Consider the following 18,076-nt stretch of genomic DNA (forward strand, 5'->3'; position numbering starts at 1 on the left):
ACCTCCCACTTTTCTATAGCAACACATACTTCCTACGGGCACTGCACTAGTAGGTTAATATTGTGCAAGTTCGGTGTAGGTGGAGAAAAAGGGTAAGAATACACAAGACTGGACTCAAATTGTTGGAAGATAAATCTGGTTACCCCCCCCCCCCCCAAAGTGTCTGGTTAAGAACCCCAGGAAGGTTTATGAAAGCTGAATTGCAACTTCAAGTCAGACAAGTTGGAAGTGAAAATATTTGATATAAATTAAATGTCTTTAACTTCAAAGCAACTGCATTCAGTGTGATATTGGCTTGACAATAAGTGGATGTGAGGGATTCTTCCCCTTAACAAGTGATGATAAAAGGGGAAAAATTGTGTACAGTGTTGGGAAAGATGAGCTTTATTTATAAAATGTAAACGTGTAACGGATCATATGTATGCAGGGATGACTAATACCATACAAAATCTACAAACGAGTCATGTCAGACTAAAAGAGAACAATCACCAATAACGACCATGTAGATAGGTAAATATCCACTTTAATTCAAAATATCAAAAACATTACAACATACCTTTTACATAACTGATGAGCAAAACTAACGGAAAAGTAATTATTTTCATTTTTCTGAGATGTCAAATTGTCTAAACTGGATTGTTTTGTGTTACAGACGTCAGCGAGTGCTTGTGTTTGTGATGCACAATATAGTTTCTTCTGTGAATGTTGCATTTCTCCTGATCTACTGGTAGTAGAGCTCCAGATTCATCCCGTCATGGATTTCATCTGAAAGTCATCGTTAAGACAAAAGATGATGCAGCATTGTACAAACTGAATCACTCCAACATGCTATCTTTAAAGAAAAGATCTGAGAGAAAAAGTTACATTTCCTGAGTTTACAAAAAATACCATTCTTCTAACAAGGATATTTGTTGTTGTGTGCATGAACATGTACATAATGAAATAACATCCCCAAGTTTCCCTTTAAGCCCTTAACAAATAAGAGTAAAATAATAATTAGTATAAAAGAATAAAAATAGAAAAACACCACTAATATAAATGGAATATATACAAAATAATACAAGCCTTTGCTTCTTCCTACTCCTTATATAAATATTGTATGGGGTGTAAGGGAATTTAGCGATTATTTTAGAATTATTGTATATTTTAGTAATTATGTTATTAAATTGTCCGAAGAAAATTAAAAAAAAAACAAAAACAGCAGCACTAAAAACAACCTAAACTTAGATTACAAATTGTAATTAACTTGAATGCATTTTAAATTGAATTAAAAGATACAATTAAAAACATTTTAAACGATGTCGCCCTTTTGTAGAAAACCTGTAACACAGTTAGTGACGGTGCTCTTAAAGGATACAGTCACCCAGAGACACGTGGTCCTTGAATATGGTGTACCTGTGAATGACAAATCTGTAATGTAGGACATTCACCATCAAACCAGAGCGATGTACGGCTTGTTGGAGGCGATCGACTCACCATTTCTTTAAAACGATCTTATCGTGCCGGGTTCCTGTCTGAGCGGCGATCAGCTTCTTCAGATCTCCTATGGTGTCCTCAGAGCTGACAGCAGCAGGTTAAGGTAACTACTGAAATCTGTTCTCCCATCATGGAGGAAATAATCACCCTGACATTAGATAGCGGTAAGCAGGTCCACTTATGTGTGTGTTTATAGAAAATTCTCCAAATATTCTGATCATTTCATCTTTGATTCATTAGGAAGAATGTGCAATGTTGTGTTAAAATAGAGAATTTAAGAAGAAATTTTAATGTGAACTCGATTTAGTTTGACATACTTGTACTACATACCACCACACCAGATCATGACCATCTTGTTGCAGCTTTAACAAGTTTTCTAAATTACAATCGTGAACAAACCTACTAAAACTGAGACACTTGACACTTTTAGGGGGTATGCTACGAATCTAGGATACAGTCATCTAATGAAGCCTGTGTGTCGATCCGTGTGTGCAGACCGCTGAAGTCATTAATTAATTCATACGCTGGGGCTAACATTATCAGCAGGAACATGCACAATGTGCTCTCATCCCAGTGTGTGTGATAGAGGTCTACTTAAATAGAAAAGCGTGTGTGCTGTAATAAAGTTTAACTGCAGAGCGCTGTCCATTTATCATTCAATGGATTAATATAATAAATAACCTCGTGCTTTTACGCATTCAGTCAGCAGCTTCCTGCCTTTTCTGTAACAACAGGGTTGTCTTTGGTCTGAATTATGGATTTTAATTATTCATCATTTTAAACTTCAGCAACCTGGTCAGTACCAAGTTATGAAGTGGATCAGATCTGAGCAAGTATAAACGCATCATGGATTTATATTCATTATATTTGTTTAAGATCATAAGCTATTTCTCCCTTCATTGAAAAGATGCTCAGTCTGCCAGTTCTCTCCATTGATTGGTCGGATGCTGCAATCTCCACCCCTCATGTCCACCCCGCACGTAGCAAGGGTGCAGTCACTTGGCTTAAATTAGCGTGTTGTGATCATAGATGATCGACGTTCATAGTACATCTTGTGTCTGAGAAGGAATGTTTGGTTAGTTCAAGCCAGCTAATGGAGATTAATCCAATCTAGATACGTAGTATACCCCATTAAAGTCCATCACTAACAGGTGGGATTGCAGGCATTCCAACAAGAGCTGCTTTAGTAGTCTGTGACAAAAGCATCAGGTTTGTATTTCAAAAGCTATCCATCTATCTATCCATTTTCTGACCCGCTTGCTCCTTTTGTCAGGGTCGCAGGAATCAAATGAAATCAAATATTCTGCAAGTCATAAGACTGATCAATGTGGTAACTTATAAGAACCCACTGTTGATCTTTTAGAAGATTTACTACTTTCAAGGATAACACTTGTTCAATCCAATACTTGTAATAAAGACATGCAATAGTTCCAGCGAGATTCATTGTGTCTTTTTTTTTTTTTTTTTAATAGTATAAGTTGCAGTTTCGTTTATTTAGACAAGGTTTTTCAGGTAATTTTTTTTAATCTCCTGACATGTTTTGACTGTCAACTGCCAGTCTTCCTCAGAGGAGTTCTGCTGATCTCCTTTGATGGTTCCTTTTAAGTTTCACGAAAAAATTCCAGAAAAGCCTTGTCTGGATAAACGAAACCTTAACTTAACATAATAATGAAATCCGTGTACCTTTCGTTCTTTGGTTATTCCGAAAAATGAAAACCAAATCAAAATAACAAAAGAACAGTGTGGTTATTTTGTTTTTCTGACTTAAAGGGGACATATCATGGTTTTAAATCCTTCCTTTTTACATATAAATCATACAGTTGTGGTCTATATAAAGTGGAACTGCACTGCTTGGGTCTGAATTCCTCATTATTATAGCTCCACAGACCCCTTTTCTACCCCTTTTCTGATGTGCTTCTAAGAGCAACTCGTTTTGGTGCGGTCTCTTTAAATGCAAATGAGACACTTCATACCCCGCCCCCTCTCCAGGTTCAACTCCACCCTGCTCGGCCATTTTTGTAGTTTGATAGAAGAGATATGGCTTTGTAGCGGCGCAGAAAAAGTTTATTCACACGTTATTTACACAATGTCAACAACAGAATACTTGTCCATCCAGCTTTACATGTTTGAGCCAGAGTCTGACCCAGCGGAGCGAGATGAAAATGAACACGATGAACCTGCAGAACCCTAACAAGTGAGCTAACACAAGCACCGAGCTAACGCTAGCGCCAAGCTAACGTCACGAAATGCATTTTAATACAGTCTTTTCAAAGACAAAAACGGCAAAATGAAATGACTAATGAAAACTTTAGACTTAAATTAAATCACGTAGGCCATATCATCAAGGATCTAAAACGAGCACACAGCGCTAACATATGAAGACGGTGCAACTGCTAATGCTAACAAAACAATGACGTCTTATCATCACACTTTTTAGCGTTATTTACAGCTTACCAAAGTGCTCTGTTCGTCATCTCCAAAGATAGAAGGAATTGAACCCTCAATCAGACAAAGTCTTTCAGCAAATCCTTCTTTATACTGGTGGAGGTTGCAGAAGCAGTCATCCTTGAAGTGCTGCGCGCACACAAAAATGACCTTACCCACAGATGTGGGTACATTTCTGTGAAAAATAAAACTCAACCAGACACTTTGAAAAGGTTCTGATGCTGGGAGACGGTGTAATGAAGCGTGTGGATTACTACATCCAACAAACGAACATTTTGATTTCTCCTCTCGTAACTTCTGCATCCTGGAGCTTGGACTACAAAATAAAAGCGAGAAATAAAAATGGCGGATTGCTCGAAGTGTTGGGCCTGGAGTCGATGTCCTAATTTGGCAGTTTTGCTGACGTTATTGTTCAAAAAACGTAATAGAGAATCGAAAACTCGAAACAGATTGAAAAATATGACCAAAACAGAATATAAAGATATCAACGGAGCACCTGAAGAGATTAATTTGAACTTTTCTGTGCTTCTAAACAATCTAAATATACATCAAAATGCATTTAAGGGCTAAAAAAGTGGATTTAGCATGATATGTCCCCTTTAAAACCAAAACAGAAAAAACAAAAACCAAACAAGCAGAATTTTTCTGTTTTAAAATTTAAAAAGAAGCAATGCATAAGTCACATTACTGGTGAATTGAAACATTATTAATACATTAATAACTAAATCAAACCCAAAAAATGGATGTTACGTAAAACATGAATCTACTGGTGTTCCTCGTTTCTTGTGATCAACTTCCGTGTGTGTTGACGGCTGCTGTCAGCGGTATTTATAACGTGCAAAAAACATGTTTTTACTACCCTCAAAAAAGCAGTAATTGTTTTTGCATAAGTATCAAATGGAAGAACATCTAACATCTATTGTTCCTCACACACAGTTGATAGTCAGTCACCAGTTTATTTGGATACTATTTGCATCATAACACCGCAAAACAAAGCGTAAACGTGAGCAGCATTTTACGAGCTCAAACATCCACACACTGAATGAAAACAGGAGCAGGACCAGAAAACTGCTGAAATAAATCCTAAACAGTCCTATTATGTGTGGAGACCTGGTCCAGGACCTGGGGAGGGAGGTGCAGCGGACTTCAGTTCTTGCTCTTATTTCCCCGTAATAATCAAAATTTTACACAAACAGAACAAGTTTAAAAAATGTAAATAAAAAATAAAACAGAAAAAATGCTGATAATCTGTTTTTTTTTATATATATATAAATAACTTAGCTAACTGTAATAATACACAACATGGATCCCAGCCTTAGATCAAGGCACGTGTCTGTTCACAAACCAAACCATGACTTTAAGGATACTTGCACTTCACTCTGACTTTCTTTCCCAATCGATCGTTGCAGATCACCTCGATCATCTTCAGATCCTGAGAGGAGACGGAAGGAATAGGAGTCAGGACCACTTGTGACAATGTCATAAATATTACCTCAGGAACTTGTTGTATAGACACATTTTATATATAGAATAATCCCCAGCACTTAACCTGCGGATACGGACTTTAAACACATTTACAGCTTAAAACAATAAACACTTTGACTAAAACAAACGAGCCACCATAGCTAATGCTCACATTCAAAAATAGTATTAATAGAAAACACGGGTGTACCTCTAAAAGGAGACTTTTATGTTGAGCTATATAAATATGATGAAAGTATGCATTGAGTCAGTCTTTCATACCTGAAAATTCACAGCAGAGGAAATAAAAAACAAAGAATAACTCGTGGTTTTCTACAGAGCCCTAGGTCTCGGTGCTGTCTGCCGTAAACTGTTTTTCACACGTCAAACCCCTCTTGACCAATTACAAGCGCAAAATGATGACTGGCGGCTGTCGTGGACCAATGACTACAAAGAACACTTCATTATGGGCGGACCTTAGTCTGAAAACAACTAGTGCCGTAAACGAGTTCTGACTGCCGTGGTGGTTAGACTAGCTTAAACAGGTAGATCTGTTTGAATTAAATTAGCAACGCAGCGGCTTTAAAGACCGAATAAATCATCATGGGAGACGAAGAGAGCCTTCCGCCCGGCTGGGAGAAAAGACTGAGCCGCAATTCAAGTAACGAAGCACCAGCCGAGAGAGCCTGAATGTGTTAAAAAGCATGTTAGATGATAAAGGGGAGGTTAGCTTCATAGCTAGCTGCGCTGGTAGCATCGTGGCTCGGAGGCGCTAAGTCTTAACATAAATAACTAATGCTGGATAACTGATACTATATGTGACAGACGGTGGATTAATTCATTAGGTTGTGTTGATTTATTGTTGCCAAAGATGGACCATGAACGCCTAAAGTGGCCCAGGTCTCACTTTACCCTCTCATGACTCAACAAGACTGGTTTAATGCATGAGGTGGTGATTTTACTATTAAGCTGTAGTAGAAGCAAGCTAGTTTAGATATACAACACAGCTGGGTTTGTCCTTTTTCCTATTTCTTTAAGACATCAAATAACCACACCCGAGCCTGGAACTATTAGCATTTGTCAATGACCGTAAACCACGTAAAGCTTATTGAATTGTTTATGAAATGCTGCATCTTGAAAATGTTTCAGCTACTAAATTGTCACGGTTTACCAGACACTTTAAAATGTGTAGATTATACACAAAAATGCTTTTATTCATAGCATATTTTCACTGTTATTTGTAAATGATTTTAATGAGGTTTTTCTACCTTTCTATAACAATTGTGCTTTTAAAGCACTGTTAGCCTATAATGCAGGAATGTTAAACTCATTTTAGTTCAGTTTGATCTTTAGTGAGCCACAGATTTCATGCTTAAAAACAAGTAATTTCAACATGATTTTGCCCGAGTTTATGCCTTTACGTACAAATAAAATACAAAATAAGTAAGAAACTGACAATATCCAAGCAATAAATGACATATATCAGTCCCAACAGGATTTTCACTTTAAATTTCCTTGATTTTGTGACCGATTTCTATTTAATAAAGGGAAATATTTTGTATTAATTTGAGGGAAATTGTAAGGGTTTTGTAAGAATTTTGAGTTTGTTCAACAGTTTTGACATTAAAAATGACTAGGGGTGTCCTGATCCGATATTCATATCGGGTATTGATCCGATATCAGCCAGAAAGACTCAGGAAGAGCTTTTTTTCTCACTTATGTCTGAATTGTTAACTCCACTCTCCTCAGTTAAAAAAAAAAACCAAATAAATCTGCACATTGCACTTTGACACCTCTGGACACAGTTTATATCTTTATATTCTGTACATTTAATAATCGTTTTAAACTTGTTAAACTATTTTTACATGGCTATTTAACTGCACCCTGGTCACTACGAACTTTGCATATTTAACACGTTGACACTTGCACTGTTTACAGTATTTAATTCTGTATTCTATGTTTGTGCATTCATACAGTATATTATTATTTTTTGCATTGTGTTATGTTTTTCTGCATTTATGTGTATTACTAAATTGAGTGTTTGTTGTTGTTGCATGTCTTTTACATTTCACTGCACATTTGTATGAGCATGTGAAAAATAAAAATCCTGAATCTTGAAAACTGCATCTAAAATCTCCGATATTAGCACTCCGATAATTTATTTATTTTATCCAGTTGTAGAATACTGTAGATATTGTGTTGAAGGTTAAAGTTTATGTAACCAATTGGTTAATAATAAATGGGTCAGTTTTTCTCATACCTACTGTTGCTGACTATTGTTCTCTGTTTGAGTAACATCACTTGATCAATCCTTTTCTAACATTCCACACTACAAAATAAGTCATAATAGTATGTATGATTTGTGCTGAGATCGGATCGGTATCGGCCAATTGCCAGGGCTGCAATATCGGTATCGCATCGGAAGTGAAAAAGTTGTATCTGGACATCCCTAAAAATGACTGCAATCTTGCGATATAAGCACCTCAAAATCTGTGAGCTTCTGCAAATATTGTTGAGTTTCATTTATACAATGATTCATGTTCACTTCTCCTGCGGCCCGAATTGGATGCTCCAAAGGGCCGGATTTGGTCCCCGGACCATGAGTTATGAATAACTGGGAGCACTGGTCATCGGCAACAGGAAAAAATGTGTCCAATCAGAGACAAAAGCCTCAGTCAGACAGAAACAGAAAGTTTGAGTTTCTCTATTGAGTCCCCTTAGCTAAACTCAATAGTGGAAGTAAAACTTAAGACATTCCTCTAATCATGACACAATATTTCCCTCAATTAAATTGGTCACAAAATCTCATGAATTTAAAGTGAAGGTCTTATTGGGACCTGATATCTATCACTTATTGCTTGGTTAAAGTCAGTTTATTACATATTTTGTATTTTATGCATACGTAGAAGTGCAAACTAGGACACAATAATGTTGAAATCACTCATTTTCCCGCATAGAATAAAATCTGTGGTGCACTTTAGATCAAACTGTTCCATATTTGGCCCCTTAATTAAAAATTTGTTTGACACTCCTGGGTTTAAACAAACTAATGTAATGTTTAACACTTGTAAACAGTCTACAGTTTGTTTTATTTACTGAACTTAGAACTTTTTGTCAAACATCATCGTGTTTGACTGTATTGCTTGTAAGGCTGAACAATTAATTGCATGTTGCGTTATCATAAAAAGCGATTTTCTAATCGCAAAGGCTGCAATTTTATTTATTTTTTTTTTGTCCTGTCTTGTGCTGTCCTGTTAAGTTCAGAAAGTGTTTAAGAAGTGCACTCCACATGTTTACATGTTTCATGAAACGTGAATTTAGCTATGTTGGAGAGGTAATATTTTATATTTATTTAAAGTTTAAATAAATCTGAAATTGTGATGATTTTCCAAAATCGTTCAGCACTATTTGCTTGTTTTGATTTTGTACCTCCTGCCTCTGTTGCCCCTTCTACAGACAGAGTTTACTACTTCAACCACAACACCAACGCCAGCCAATGGGAACGTCCAGTTGGAGATGGCAGTGGAGAGCCCGATAAGGTTGGCTTTGAAAGTCACAGCTTTTATTCTAATAAAAGTTCTAGTTTTTCTGTCTTAGAATAAGAAAGCAATGAATAGTTTTGCAGAATGTACCTGTTTACTGTTTTAAATGGAACCTGATGTGCTTTGTTTGCTTTCACTCAGGTTCGATGTTCTCACTTACTGGTCAAGCACAATCAGTCACGTCGCCCGTCCTCCTGGCGAGAACAAAATATCACACGTAGTAAAGAAGAAGCTCTGGAGCTTATTCAGAGTGAGTGAGGTAGAGCAGATGGGGAGCGATCACAGTGTACTAATTATATTAACTATCATTTGATGTCCACAGAGTACATTGAGCAGATCAAGTCTGGACAGGAGAAGTTTGAGTCTCTGGCCTCTCAGTTCAGCGACTGCAGCTCGGCTAAAAACGGGGGCGACCTCGGACAGTTTGGAAGAGGTGAATGTTTCTCCCAAAACCTTGAACCTTTTATTGTTTGTCAATCGTTTTCAGGTAACCTTCCTACACTCACCCACTTTGATTCTACTAAAACTGGGTTGAATGTGAGCTGTTTGAAAATGACCAAAGATAAGTGATTTCTGACCTTTCTCCACTGTGAAGGTCTGAAAACAGTCTTGGGGCTTGTACTACGGAAGTATATCCGGGATATCTCTCCGTTAGCGTGCTTTACTTAACCAAGCACTCTCCGTCAGAGAGCCCCTGTCCTACGAAGCAGGATATAAACACATTCACTTAAGCGAGGTGATTTCAGCCTGGCTACGTGCATGCTCCTGTGGTACGGGTGGAGACTGCAGCGTCAGACCAATCACAGTCATGGAGAAACCGTTTCAAGCCTCTTATGTCACAATTGAGGAACAATTATTTTAAAAATAGGAAGAGTTCTGAAGTAGAGTAACCGCACTCACCACAAGAACTGCCAAGGTGCCAGAGCTTAAAGGGATCCTCCACTGTTTTTACAAATATGGCCTAAAACTTTTGAAATGTCCTTATTAGAACATATACACCTAACAAAACACATTATTATGCATCATATTCATTTTTATTAATTTTTAAAAATGGGACTACATTACCCTGCGCCGCCATGTTGAAATGATGTAATTGATGATGTTAACCCACTGTGTTCTATGGGAGTAATGCATTCAGGATCATTTAGCAGCTTTATCAGTCAAAATGACAACTTGTGCTGCTTTGGGTTGCTCTAAAAATCAGTAAAAGTTAAAAAATAAAGGCAACCAGGATTCACTGCTGCCCATTAGAATCACCAGTGATTTCCCTGCTGTTTTGAGCAGCAGTGGATTTATTTATTTACATGCACACCGAGCTCTTCTTCTCTTCTTAATGTCATCTACAAAACAGCAGTGGGAACTGTCGCCCCCATCACGGTTTTAATTTATTATCTATCAGTAAACAAAAGAGGTTTACATCACATTTTTTAAACTTTTACTGACATTTAGAGCAACCTAAAGCAGCACAAGTTGCAATTTTGACTGAAAAAGCTGCTAAATGATCCTGAATGCTTCACTCCTATAGACCTCAATGGACTAACGGGCTAACCACGTCATCAATTATGTCATTTCCACATGGCGGCGCACAGGTTGTAAAACGGTAAAGTAGTCTCAGTTTTAAAAGTTAATGAAAAAGAATATGGTCCATAATTTTAACACTGTTGCTACAGAAAATGCAGGAAGCTGCCGACACTGTTACTTTATTAAGGCACAGATGTGTTTCTATTCAGGTAGTCCTCAATTTATCACACACACACTGGGATGAGAACATATTGTGTCACTGTAGTATGTTCCTGCTGATGCTGTCTGCATCACCATAGTCTATGTATGAATAAATGACTTGATCCGTCCGTGATACGGACACAGGCTTCATCAGCTGACTGTAGATCAGTCACTCAGATGTAAATCTATATCTGTCCTAAAGGATGTCAGCGCAGCTGTCAAATCTGCACCAACCAGGATCTTCTAACAATGGGCAGGTCATTTTCCAAGAGAACTGATTGGTCAGGAGGCGGGACTTTTGTATTTGCTCAGATCTTATCCAGAACAAAACCTACTCCGTCCTGACCAGGTTATGTTTTCAGCCCAAGTTACCGGTAAGACGTTAGCCAGCGTCGTAAGACAGGACACACTGAATAAATCCCAGAAGTTAACAGGATTAGAGGACATCCACTTGCGTAGTACAGGCCGTTAGTGACCACTTTGACTTGTAGTTCTGATATATGAGAAGCTCGTAATAATGAGATATGACACATCTGTGGGTGCAGAGGGGGCTTTTACTTTTGTAAAGGTTGTGTTCCTCTCTGAAACATATATATATATATATATATATATATATATATATATATATATATATATATATTTAATAAGAAGGCTGGAAGGAGTTATTGCACACGTTTGTGGTAATGCTCTTACATTTATTGCCACTTAATGGAGGAGCCGTGGGGAGGTTGACAAATGAGGAAAAAGGCTCATTATGCAAATGAAATAAAAGGAAAGTGATTAGGCGTAGGAGGAAAAAAAAGAAGTGTTCCTGTCTGTTTTTATCACTTTTCTCCCAAAACATGTTTGCATAGACTGAGCTGCTCTAAAAGATGACAGGTTCTGTCAGTCATTAAGGTTTAACGTTACCCTATTTGTACCCAGAGTTTAACACTATGTACAGTGTGTGTTTCCTACATACAGAATTCACACAGGACATTAAAAAGGATGATTTCAGTGCACTGGACTAAAAAAAAAGAGAGGATATCAGATAAAATCAAGAAATGCTAGGAATAAATCAATCAAATATAAGCAAACGTACACTGAAAAAAGTATAAATGCAACACTTTTTTGTGCCTATTTTTCACAGTTGAAATAGGATCTGAAACATATTCTATGTATAGAATAGGCCATTGTCTCTCAAATATTATTAACAAATGTGTCTGTGTTTGTGAGCGCTTCTCTTTGCAGAGATAATCCATCAAACTCACAGTTCCCTGAATTAAATAGAAATTGGTCACAACATCAAAGGAAATTTAAAGTGAAGAGCCTGGATGTTTTTTTTTACATATTTAGTATTTTATGTATACCTAGAAGTGCAAACTGTGGCACAATAATGCTGTAAATACTCATTTTCCTGCATAAAATCTGTGGCCCAGTTTTGATCAAGCTGCTCCGTGTTTGGCCCCTAAACTAAAATGAGTTTGACACCTCTGACTTAGAGTAACTAAACCCCTGCTTTCTCCTGATCTGCCACGAGGAGGGAAATTTAAAAAAAAAGTCATGATTATGGGCGGGACTCCTGGAGCAGTAAAGTCACGCCCAGTCTATACTATAAAATCTCCAATGAACAATCTATGCTATGTTAACTAGCTACTCATTACTCAATATACCTCTGTATTCACTCTTCTCTCAATGCAACCTACTCACCACAGATTGTAGAGCTTTTATAAAAGGGGCGGGGCTAACAGTGCTTGTTTGTGAAGCCAGATGGTCCCAAAACATCACATGATCTCGTTCTCAGCCAATAGCAAAAACCAATCGGAGTAGCCTGGTTCAGAGGGCAGTCACTCTGACGTTTTACAACTAAATATGACAAATTTAAATACTTTGACTTTAATAAAAAAAAAAAAAAAAAAAAAATGCTGTGACTAAAGCAGGGGTACCGGACTCCAGTCCTTGAGGGTCGGATTCCTGAGTCTTTTAGATGTGTCCCTGCTCCAACACACCTCGTTGAAACCAATGTGTTGTCATCAAGCTCTGGATAAGCATGATAACGAGCATTTCAGTTGATTCAGCTGTGTTGGAGCAGGGAGACATCTAAAAGACTCAGGAATCAGGCCCTCGAGGACTACAGTCCGGCACCGCTGGACTAAAGTGTTGGGAGTTGGACCAGGATCAATCAACAGCACTACTTCATACCCAAATACATTTGTATTCAGCAGAAAAAAGTGGTTTTAGGGTTTAGTTACTCTTTAAAGTTGCATAAACCATTGTGTCAGTCGTAGATATTAGGCTTGGGCAGTGATACCGTATACAGCAGGGTCATAAAAATAGCAACGGTATCAGTTTCAATACCTTCATTTAAAAAAAAAAATGCAATGCACTTCCCCGTGACTGTGCAGGGTCTGCCACACACACACACACACAGGTGTAAACCAAGATAAGCTTATTCAAGCTGAATTGATTTTATAGTTTGGAACCGGAGTGATAGTTTGCTCAGAGCGGCAGGAAGCCGAGATCACAGCTGCATCAGTGTGTGCTTATGGCGGGGAGGAGCTGACGGCAGCAGCAGCTGTTTGGGACAATAACTACAGAGTGATGCGTTAATTTATGTCAGAGTCCCTAAAACACCAGAAAAATCTCCAATAACACAAGATTCAGTCCGTTCATTTGTCACTATATTGAGAAAAAAGTTGCTAAGAGCATTCAGAAAATATACCGATAAAGGAGTTAAGGTTTCAGTTAAAAACGTAGCGGAGAGAGGATTCTACATACTGCAGCTTTAGCTCCTTGAATAAGCCTACATTCTGAGTGACCTCATCCTTTAGTAACTCCATAAGTTGATCATTTAAATCGTAGAATAAGTGCTGTTAATGGTAAGTGTTGTAAACGTACAGCCGGGGAAGAAGGAAAAGAAGTGATCAGTCCTCGGCTCCGTAGACACACACACACACACAGTCGCCTTCAGTGTGTACGCACCCTGAGCCCAATGTCATATTTTTTCATTAGTCACGGTAATACTGTATATCGTAGTAAAATAGGGAAGAGGTTTGACTGTATCAACATTTGGATACCACCCAAGCCTAGCAGATATCAGTAAATTGAATGTAGAACTGATGATTCTTGTTTCCCAGGTCAAATGCAGAAGCCTTTCGAAGACGCCTCCTTCGCTCTCAAAGTGGGAGACATGAGTGGTCCTGTTTTTACTGACTCTGGAGTCCACATCATTCTACGCACTGGCTGATTGAGACACAATATCACACACAGCTTAGCTAAACCCCCAAGCCATTCTAACAACTAACACCACCCAACGAAAAAAGCTTAAACATTAGGTTTCAATCTCTGTCAAACAGATTTGAATAATTGTAGATTTTTCTGTTTGTCAGCAAAGCAAAGCCCAGAGTAACACCGTTGAAGTGCTGACAAGTAGAAACTGCTTCTTAGGAGCAGAATTCCTGAAGCTTCTCATTGTGTATGTGCATGTGTTCAATACAAACCATTGGTTTTCTATTTCTGCTGAGTTTGTGTATATGCAGTTTATCCTCTCTGTGTGTTTAAAAACTAAACTAAACCTGTGAAATGCATTCTGCTCACTGCCACTCAGTGAAATGGTCTTTTTAGGACACATTTCAAAGGTAACATTAATTCCATAGTTAATGTGGAGAAGTGCATGGTTTCTCCTGAACAGCCTCTCTGAATGTTTGCAGCTTTGATCATATTCCATAGCTCCTAAAGGATTTATTTGAAATCAACTGTAACAGCGCTGTGTCACTGAGGCATCAATAAACAAGTTTTTTTTAAGTTTTGATTTTCTCATTTTTGGAGATTTGCACTTTGAAAATAGACATTTAGATTTTTATTGGATTTGTTGTGCTACAGAGAAAGAGAAGTAAACAGGAAGTAAAATAAGTTTGCATGAACATAGACATATTTTAATAAGAGCTTTTGAGCAGTAGACAAAAAAAACACACAATTACAGATTTTAGTCGTGTTTTTCTAAACATACACAGACAAACAATCCCTGTGACTGTACAAATAAGTGACAACATTTCCAACACTTCCTGTGGTGACAAAGTTCAGTGTGCTGGCTTTAGAGTTGTGGGCGGAGCCTCGTGATTTCAGGAGAGACCCGGTGAGACATTTTGGATTTAAATATGAATTTAAGATTCATGTGAAAATTTGGATTTATATACAAAAAGATATATGTATTTTAAAACATGATTTATACATAAAAACCAGATTTAAAATTTAACTTTTAACATGTTGACAATGTTGTTTAACATGTATTTCTGTCTTAAATGCAGGAAAATGAGCTAAATAATGTCAGCTACAAAATCATTTTACATTCTGCACTCCTTATGATATTGAATGATTTATGTTTAATGGAACAAGAATTTCCTTCCACTGAGTGCCTGTGCCTTACTCATTGAGTAAACAGAGGAAACTCTCTTGATGCCTGGCATACAGTATATTCCCCTTTATTTCCCTCCTTTTCTCCCTCTGACCATGAAACAGTCGCTTTTGTCAGTGTTGTTTTTGTGTTGAGCAAAACCAAATAAATAAAAACAAACTTGTAAAAATAAAAAAAACTCAGATGAAAGTTAAGATAATAATGCTGTCTGTCCTTGCTTCCTCCTGTCTCTAAAGGTAGCATGTTTGTTTTGCAGAGGGTCTACAGTAAAGGTGGGACGATATATCGTGCAACAACATATTGCCAGGTGTAAAGAGTAATACTCAAGTAGAAGTACTGTTACTTGACTGAAATTGTACTCAAGTACAGTAAGTCGTGCATTAAACACTCATGTACAAGTAAAAAGTAAGTCAATTAAATAGTACTCAAAGTAAACATTACTATTGTAGTTACTTTCACCCCATGTTTATTTTTGTTAAATCCACAGTGACATACAGTAAACATTTTATGTATAAACTTAAAAAGGAAGAGATGAAATCTTGCACAATTAGAGCTTAATTTATATAGTATATATAACTGGTAATGCACCTGACTTGCACATAGGAGGTCCCTGGTTCGAATCCCCACTGGGGAAAATGAGCAATATGGACTTGATTTTATATAGCGCTTTATCACCACACTGAAACAGTCTCAAAGCGCTTTACATATCAGCTCATTCACCCAATCACTCTCACATTCACACACCAGTGGGACAGGACTGCCATGCAAGGCGCTAGTCGACCACTGGGAGCAACTTAGGGTTCAGTGTCTTGCCCAAGGACACTTCGACACATAGTCAGGTACTGGGATTGAACTTCCAACCTCTCGATCAGAAGACGACCCACTACCACCCGAGCCACGGTCGGGTGGTAGTGGGTCGAATATACCATCTGCCAGTGTGGGCCCTTGGGCAAGACCCTTCACGCTATACTGCCTACCTCATACAATGATGAGAGACAATGAAATGAATGACATGCCGGCTCAGACGTCGCCTGGCCAAACAAGGTCAGAGCGGAGTTAACACCAACCCCCCCCTCCCCTCCCCTCCAGAGATTGGGTACAAAACCCCAATAACCGCAATCACGCCTAACCTGAAAAATAAGATCATGGCAAAAATGTCTACCAGGCAACCACAAAGCCAACTACAGAGGCTAAGTGAAGTACCATCAGAAAGTCTCGTAGAAGATCTGAATGCAGCTCTGAGAGCGATATCTACATCAACCATCACTGAAATCAATGAGTTGATATACTCCACAGCAGCAGTGATCCTAGAGACACTTGGCTATCGTAAGAGCAACCATGAGATGAAACACCCACCGTGGAAAAGAAGGCTGGAGGCTAACAGCATGGAGAGAAGTGAGCAAATTGACAGAGGCCCTGAAAGGTGCAATGAAAAAACAAGTCCTCAAGAGGTACAGCCAGATGCCCATACCTGAAGCATTGGAAACTGCCAAACAAAGGCTCTAAGCCTTGGCCAGCTGCCTAAAGAGGTACACGAGAGACAATGAAGCCAGACCAATAAACTGGCTGTTCGCAACTCAACCTGCAAAAGTGTACGCTCAATGGCAGGGGAGCAATAGCAGAGCAGACCCACCAAGGCTGGAGACTGAACAGTACTGGAAAGGCATATGGGAGAAGGAGGCAACACACAATAGGGATGCACAGTGGCTGGTGGCGCTGAGAGAAGACCACAGCAACCTCCCTGAACAGAATCCAGTCACTGTCACAGTGGCAGACATCTGGACACCTGGACAGCACCAGGCCCTGACATGATACACGCCTACTGGTTAAAGAAACTCACGGCACTCCATGAGCGCTTGGCAGCACAAACGAACCAGATGCTGAGAGATGGGAATCACCCTGAATGGCTAACCAAAGGGCGTACAATCCTGATCCTGAAGGATCCCTCAAAGGGTACAGTCCCATTCAACTATCGGCCAATAACCTGCCTCTCCACAACGTGGAAGCTCATTTCTGGCATCATGGCAGCTAAGATAAGCAGGCACATGGATCAATACATAAGGACAGCTCAGAAGGGAATCGGTAAAAATACCAGAGGTGCCAAACACCAGCCACGACAACCACGGGCACCACGCATCTCCCATTGGTTTTCCAAAAGTGCTTGGATCGGGCCAAACGATATATCAGCGGAAAGGTCTGCTCCACCCTCGTCCATTTCATGGAAAATGTGGCACCAGCGGACGCAGTGGTTTGTTTTCGCCTGCTGGAGGCTGTGAAAGTTTGGTGTGCTTCAGCAGCAGGGTAGGGTTTATGCTAATGTGGCTGCGTTACGTAACGCTGCTATGATTTCTGACCCACCCATTAAATCCTGAACGCAGAAATTTGATACAGTTCGTGAAGCCATAGCTCCACAATTACATTATAAATGGATGAATGGCTTTGTACATGTTTTAAGGAATATATTTGACCTTTTTAATGTGTTGAGAGAAAATGGCTGAATTTTCTGTACACGGACTTTAAATGTTGTGATGTTTTAGTTGCAGAGCTTTAGGGTTTTGTCTTTTTTTGTCTTTGTCTGCGATGTCAGTTTTTAGTCATTATGTGTGTTAGTTATTGTTTGTGTTCTTGTTGTAATTTTGTGTATTTTTCTGTCATTTTCTGCAGTTTTGTTGTCGATCTGTGGATTTTGGGGATCACTTTTTGTATTTTTGTTGTTGTTTTTGGTATTTTGTGCAATTTTGTGTCTTTGTGGAGCTATGTGTTGTTTTTTGTTTTGTTTTTTTGTAGACGTTTTGTGTATTATTGGAATTTTTGTGTGTTGTGAACTTTGTGCATTTTACTGTCGATTTGTGTGTTTTGGGGGGGCGCACAAAATTAGACCGAGGGCCACATGTGGCCCCCGGACCGCCCGTTGCCCATGTCTGCTCTAATGAGCTGCCCTCCTGTTTTAGTCTCGGTGTGTTCCTGTGTTATAGCCCTCCCCCTCCCTCCCTCTCCCTCTCCTCATCTCTCCTGCTCTAAACCTCTGAGGCTCTTC

At 38.7% G+C, this 18,076-nt stretch overlaps 2 protein-coding genes across 2 annotated transcripts; one reads left to right on the top strand and one right to left on the bottom strand.

Moving 5' to 3' along the window:
* Positions 1–503: 503 nt before the first annotated feature.
* ubl5 (ubiquitin like 5) lies at positions 504–5,783 on the bottom strand. The gene is made up of 5 exons (XM_028454306.1): positions 5,665–5,783; positions 5,289–5,353; positions 1,477–1,560; positions 1,358–1,395; positions 504–765 (listed from the first exon to the last, which is right to left on the bottom strand). Exons 2-5 carry the CDS (start codon positions 5,342–5,344, stop codon positions 722–724), a joined length of 222 nt encoding a protein of 73 aa, XP_028310107.1. The 5' UTR covers positions 5,345–5,353; positions 5,665–5,783; the 3' UTR covers positions 504–721.
* A 102-nt stretch (positions 5,784–5,885) lies between these two features.
* On the top strand, positions 5,886–14,429 carry pin1 (peptidylprolyl cis/trans isomerase, NIMA-interacting 1). The gene is made up of 5 exons (XM_028461489.1): positions 5,886–6,043; positions 8,839–8,921; positions 9,066–9,174; positions 9,247–9,357; positions 13,763–14,429. The coding sequence occupies exons 1-5, from the start codon at positions 5,986–5,988 to the stop codon at positions 13,870–13,872; spliced, it is 471 nt and encodes a 156-aa protein (XP_028317290.1). The 5' UTR covers positions 5,886–5,985; the 3' UTR covers positions 13,873–14,429.
* The last annotated feature ends 3,647 nt before the right edge of the window (positions 14,430–18,076 follow it).

This window comes from Gouania willdenowi, chromosome 1 (assembly GCF_900634775.1).
Source record: "Gouania willdenowi chromosome 1, fGouWil2.1, whole genome shotgun sequence".
In the NCBI taxonomy this organism is placed as follows: Eukaryota; Metazoa; Chordata; class Actinopteri; order Blenniiformes; family Gobiesocidae; genus Gouania; species Gouania willdenowi.